At 39.2% G+C, this 1,122-nt stretch overlaps 1 protein-coding gene across 1 annotated transcript in view; it reads left to right on the top strand.

Annotated features, from left to right (window-relative positions):
- ap1g1 (adaptor related protein complex 1 subunit gamma 1) overlaps positions 1–1,122 on the top strand; it is a 23,930-nt gene that overhangs the window by 8,872 nt on the left and 13,936 nt on the right. The window contains exons 2-4 of the mRNA XM_020605451.1: positions 1–75; positions 198–322; positions 642–783. The exon at positions 1–75 is cut by the window's left edge and continues 114 nt beyond it. Of these exons, the coding sequence (XP_020461107.1) occupies positions 1–75; positions 198–322; positions 642–783 (342 nt within the window). The remainder of the gene's footprint in view (positions 76–197; positions 323–641; positions 784–1,122) is intronic.

Here is a 1,122-nt window from a genome sequence, read left to right as displayed (position 1 = left end):
AATACATACCGTTGCAGAAATGTGGCAAAGCTGCTTTATATGCACATGTTGGGCTATCCAGCACACTTTGGGCAGGTATGTTTGATGATGCTGTATAGGAAGTGTGTAGAGAAGAAGCTTTGTAGACTTCCAGTGATAATACTTTTAAAAAGCTCTTACACCTGACTAATTTTGAGACATAATGTTTTGTTTTTCAGTTGGAGTGCCTGAAGCTGATTGCATCCCAGAAGTTCACTGACAAACGGATAGGATATTTGGGGGCTATGCTCTTGTTGGATGAGAGGCAGGATGTTCACCTACTAATGACAAATTGCATTAAAAAGTAAGTGGAGGCAAGTTCCAAGGTTAGTGTATTTTTCTCCTTACAAGATGTTGCTTGTTTGCATTTCACAGGTATAGTGACTTGCTCTTAATGAAGGATGAAATGACCTGTGAGTTTATGACAATTTGGACACAGCCTCAAAACCTACTTTACTTGGTGCTGAGATTTAATCATAACCTTTAAAAGAGCCTTTTCTGCTTGCTCCCTTCCAAAACCTTCCTTTTCTCCTTAACCTTTCATATATCTCTGTGTATCACTGTATTTAAAATTCTTCCTTGTGAGTTTCCATGACTTATTCAGCTCTCTTCTTCCATCCCAGTGACTTAAATCACAGTACACAATACGTCCAGGGCCTGGCCTTGTGCACTTTGGGCTGCATGGGTTCCTCAGAAATGTGTCGTGACCTGGCAGGGGAGGTAGAGAAGCTGCTCAAAACATCCAACTCCTATTTGAGGAAAAAAGTAAGCATCATTGTTAAGGCTGGCTATTGGCACTGATTGTCTGAATTTGATTCATAAATCCAGAGAAGTGAGCAACACTGCTGTTTGCTTGAATAGAAAACTGTTTAATTTGCACAATTGTGGGCAAAATATTCAAATGCAGGTCACATTTCCGAATGATTAAAACATGATACATCTACAGTGAGGAACAGAAGTATTTGAACACCCTGCGATTTTGCAAGTTCTCCCACTTAGAAATCATGGAGGGGTCTGAAATTCACATTGTAGGTGCATTCCCACTCTGAGAGACAGAATTAAAAAAAAAAAATTCAGGAAATCACATTGTATGATTTTTAAAGA

The sequence above is a fragment of the Monopterus albus genome, unplaced genomic scaffold (genome assembly GCF_001952655.1).
Source record: "Monopterus albus unplaced genomic scaffold, M_albus_1.0 scaffold4.1, whole genome shotgun sequence".
Taxonomy (NCBI): Eukaryota; Metazoa; Chordata; class Actinopteri; order Synbranchiformes; family Synbranchidae; genus Monopterus; species Monopterus albus.
Note: the sequence above shows the minus strand (reverse complement) of the source record. Positions and strands in the feature narration are given on the sequence as shown.